The sequence below is a fragment of the Egretta garzetta genome, unplaced genomic scaffold, assembly GCF_000687185.1.
Source record: "Egretta garzetta isolate BGI_Z169 unplaced genomic scaffold, ASM68718v1 scaffold45, whole genome shotgun sequence".
Taxonomy (NCBI): Eukaryota; Metazoa; Chordata; class Aves; order Pelecaniformes; family Ardeidae; genus Egretta; species Egretta garzetta.
Window position 1 is genome coordinate 6,214,628 of NW_009260028.1, and position 4,474 is coordinate 6,219,101.

At 44.4% G+C, this 4,474-nt stretch overlaps 1 protein-coding gene across 2 annotated transcripts; it reads right to left on the reverse strand.

The window, feature by feature from the left end:
• Positions 1 to 109: 109 nt before the first annotated feature.
• Positions 110 to 4,468, reverse strand: RWDD2B (RWD domain containing 2B). 2 transcript variants are annotated; one of them, XM_009640955.2, is made up of 5 exons: positions 4,371 to 4,468; positions 3,379 to 3,597; positions 3,223 to 3,290; positions 2,173 to 2,535; positions 110 to 1,460 (listed from the first exon to the last, which is right to left on the reverse strand). In XM_009640955.2, exons 2-5 carry the CDS (start codon positions 3,583 to 3,585, stop codon positions 1,223 to 1,225), a joined length of 876 nt encoding a protein of 291 aa, XP_009639250.1. In that variant the 5' UTR covers positions 3,586 to 3,597; positions 4,371 to 4,468; the 3' UTR covers positions 110 to 1,222. The 2 variants fall into 2 exon arrangements, with proteins under 2 accessions (XP_009639250.1, XP_035752272.1); XM_035896379.1 differs by having other exon boundaries at positions 4,142 to 4,468.
• Between the last annotated feature and the right edge of the window lie 6 nt (positions 4,469 to 4,474).

Here is a 4,474-nt window from a genome sequence, read left to right on the forward strand (position 1 = left end):
GCTGATGGGAGGGCTGCCAACGGCGTCGGTAGTCGCCAGCGCATCACTGCGAAACACAAAGACGTCATCTCGTTGAAATAAACCTTGTACCCGTCAACAGAACTCAAAAGCGCGGGGGCCGCAAGCCCGTCCCGGGTCCTCCTTTAAGTCGCGGTATCCTTGTACACGAACGAGGGCTTAGCGGTCGGGCAAAGTTTCAAACAGAGGCAAAGCCGCGCTGGTGGAGCGGAACGGCTGCACAGTGCCCCTGCAAACGGCGCCCGAGTCCGTACGGCAGATCTGGACGTCAGGAATTTCAGGGGATCCAGGCAGAAATATTTAATCAACATCAGAAGCAGCCCACCTCTGCTTTTTGTGACGCACACGTGATTCAGACACAGGATCCATAAGCAAAGAAACAAACTAGCGTTCATTGATACAACTTTGCCGAAACCAGAGTCAAAACCATAACCCAGACTAACGCTCTTCGAATTAGCCGACCGCAAATTCGTCAAGTCCAGGCAATCATTTTACTGGTTTGGAGTGTGCTGTAAGGGAGCCCCCTCCTCCCTTGTACGTGAGTGAACAGGCCAGACCCCCCAGCTGCAGAGGTAGCAGAGCCACCACAGCCTCTCTCCTACCTCCAAACACAATTTTTACCTACAGAAAATCCTTACGCCTTAGAGCGGGCATCCCCGCTCCTCCTGTTTGCACGAAGGTGGCTTTTGTGAACCTGCTCCCACACTTTTTTTTTTTTTTTTTGTAAATAAAACATTAATCTCATGGCTTAATATACTTTCAGGTAGAAAGTAGTAGAAAAGATTGTTACAAAAAAGTCTTCATGTAGTGTATGTAAACAGCAACAAATAATGTAATCACCACATTTCCCTCTGCTGAGACAGCCATGCTTCATTTTCTCACTTGTTTACCATGAGTCCATCTGTTCGTTCATCTATAATTCTCTAACTGCCCAGTAGGTTATCAAACACATTCTCTTTCACTGTAATTAGGGATGTACCCTAAACGCCCTTAAAACCAGAAAGTGTAATAAAGAGTTCATTTAGTCATCTTCATGATTGAGGATTTCACCGAGTATCTGTTTTCACTGAAAACTGGATTTATCACATAAACTGCAAATTACTAATTCCCTCCCTGATCAACTGTTGCGGAACAGCTAAGGAATCTGTTATGAGGATTAACTTACAGAGATCACCACTTGGACCCGTGGCGACCTTCAACCCCTTCAATGCCCTTCAACCCCAAAGTACATTTGAAAAATGTCAGCACATCCTTTTTCTTCTAAAAACCGATATAGCTGCCCCAAATCCATATGATTTCCTCTGGCACCATGCGCATCAAAACATTTTTCTTCCAAAGTGGAGAACTTTCTTTGTTTCTGAATCTCAGCGTGTCCTCCACCTTCCAAAGAAACATCTTCTCTGTGCCGGATGAGAATTCTTTTCCATGTTAATCTTCTGACTCTGAAAGCAATCAGAGAAGTATGAATCTATAAAATAGAGGCTGTTTTAGAAAATACTATGAAACAGCTATTATCACGGAAGTCAATAAATTCCATTTGTATGTATATGTTGGCAGAGATAATGGTTTCCTAGCTGGTCATAGAAGTACTACTCAGGCATAAACACTCCCATAGGCAGGAGCTTGTTTCTTTACATCATCTCCACAGGATTCAAAAACCTTAATGTTATTCCTCGCAAAATAATTGGTGAAGATGTGGTTTCAATTTCAGTGCTCAATTCTGCCTTGCCTGTGCCAAGAACTCTCATATTCTCCTGCTCTCTTAGCTGTTGTAATCAAACAGCAATGCTCGTTTAGTCTGCATCACCCAGAAATATAAATGATGGGAGCAGAATAAAGCACAAATGTAAAGCGATGTAACAGCATACAGAGCTAACACAACTGGGGTACCGCAGTCCACTGCTATACAGCTGAAACAGAGATGAAGGTAGAACAGAAATAAATGTGCACCGTGTGGTACTGGTAGCTTTGATCGCTGTAACCAATAGTATGGTCACTATTCAGAGTTGTAAATACATTACAATACACACAAATACCTTGCAGACTTTTCTAGGTTGGAAGGCGGTTGGATTTCCCACCATCTGGCTACATGTATAACATGAGGCATGCAATATTCTAACCACCAATGGCTTTTAAATACAAAGCAAAACTAACCTTGACCAGAACTCTTCACAGCTACTTTGTAGACCTTCTACACAAACAACACCTGGTTTCCCTGGCATGCAAAACCCTGACAGGGCGAGCTCCTTGGCCCAGTCAATAATGTTCTTTCTTTTTTGCTTGTTGTAAATGTGATGACTGTAGATCCACAGTCGAGTGAACGTGATGTCTTCTGACTGTGTGGCATCTGATGTTGTCACTGAAGACGAAAGCTCTTTGTCAATGTAAGCAGCTGCATGGTCTTTAACCCATTCCCTTGCACTCAACATGCAGGGCTCACCGCTGCAGTTTTCTGTCAAATACGATTTGAGATCAGAGTTCAGGTGAATCTGCTGAGAGCGGCTTAATAATGATGACCTAAAGAAAAATATAAATGCAGTTGTAATACACTTACAATTTAGCATGTTTTTCAAACAGTTTTACTTCAAGCTGCCAAAGAAATCAGGCCATATGTAGATGGTATGCACTCACTATTGATACTTAAGCTATGTTAGCTATGAAAGGGTCTTAATTAGTATTTAACTGGTGTGCTAACACTTGAGTTCACATACAGTACTACCAATCTGTAAATAAAAATCAAGAAAAAGGTACTTGAAAGTCAGTATGGTGGGTGAACCAATTTCCTGTAATATGCAAGGCTACTTCTTTAAACAGAAACATTCCAACAAAAGATAACAGAAGATTGGGAGTAATGGCATCTTGACAAGGGAAGAATAAGACCACTGACTAGCTTTTCACTCCTTTAGAAAGCATTAACCCTTGACAAAATGGACAACAGCCTCTCCTCCTGAGCATCAGACCTATGAACAGTATCTACACGTAACCCCTCTGTACAGAAGATGGCACTCCTCCATGCTTTTCCCATTTTTCTCACTTACTTGCTGAGGACACCAGAGAAATCATAACCTTGGAGATTTGTTATCCATCTGGCTTAATTTGACAGTAAAGTATCAAAAAATTACTGCTTTTTCCTATTATACCTCTATTTATGTACTACACCATAGCTTTCACATGTTTTTATTAGCTGTACTTTTAATGCCATACCTCACAGTAATTTCTGGTAGAACAGTTGGATATGTAAATGGTAAGGCACAGGCCATAGAGAATTCCGCCTAAAAACAAAGAGGCACATGTTCAGTTCAAGTAAGCCCTAAAATCCCACAAAACAGAAATAAAAATTTAAAAAGGTGTTTACGATACCATAGAGGCATTAGAGACCTCTGCCTTTACATTCAGTATAAACTGAACTTTTGAAGATGGCATCTCTGCAGACTCATTTTCAACATAGTGCTTCAGTTCTGCTACAGCCAGCTGGTCAGTCACAATGAACTCTTCCTCATAAGGGAACATGCTGGAGAGTAAATCCAGTTCTGAAATTTGTACCTCAGCTTCTTCTCGGTAAGCCATTTCTATTGTTTCCTACACAAAGAGGAAATTAGTGAGGGAAAACAGGGTTTGAATATGGGACTAAGTTCATTAGCCACGTCCACGTAAACCGTATTAGCCCTTATAACCACGCCCATCAAAGCCAACTCATATGCCGGGCAGTCAGAAGCATGGAGACACCCTGTGACAGCCCATGAGGTTTCCCCCGATCTGAGAGGGGACAGGATGTGGCGGTGGTGTTGTCCGAAGAGCGGCCCGGTATGCAACAAGTCAATTGTCGCACACTCACGGAGGGACATGGCTTATTTATTTCATTTCTGCACAGGGATGGGTGCGAGGTGCTAATTCCACAAAGCTGGCACGCCTCAGCTAACACACAGCAGCATTTCATACAGCTCGGAACAACAGTTACCAGTTATTTCGCAATTACGCTTAATCATCGCCATCTCCAATGGGTGCTCGCGAGCCCCACATCCATTTAAAGGTGCGGTACCCCTTCGTTGTACTACACATGTTCTGTGCAGAAAGGGTCTTCTGGCAGGGGTCTTTTGACTCGGGGGAGGGGCGTGATTTTTACCATGTTCATGGGGACGCTTCGCTCGAAGCTGAAGCAGTTCTCACTTCGGCCTCGCCGAAGGTTTGGTTTCCTTGGTTTCCCGCCGACTCGCGGTGCCATCCCGCTCCCCCTCCCGGGGCCGCCCCTTCTGCGCCCCTCGCAGGGGCTGAACGATTCCCGTCTTTCTCCGCGGTGCTTCCAACGTTCCGACCTCCGGAACACCCGGGCCCGAGCCACCTCCTTAACGTACCTTCCGCTAAACAATCGGGCCGCGCTAAATTTCCGAGTTAACCTTCAACAACCCGTCACCACATCAGTCTCTCCCGCTCTCCCTCAGGGCCGCCTCCCCGGGGC

What these genes read in the sequence shown, in the direction of transcription:
- RWDD2B (XM_035896379.1), bottom strand. Translation starts at nt 4,240, where the DNA reads ATGGCACCGCGAGTCGGCGGGAAACCAAGGAAACCAAACCTTCGGCGA. An exon ending in GAAGCGTCCCCATGAACATG is followed by an intron (nt 3,598 to 4,141) that starts GTAAAAATCACG and finishes CTCTTTGTGTAG; the next exon opens with GAAACAATAGAAATGGCTTA. An exon ending in CTACCAGAAATTACTGTGAG is followed by an intron (nt 2,536 to 3,222) that starts GTATGGCATTAA and finishes ATTTTTCTTTAG; the next exon opens with GTCATCATTATTAAGCCGCT.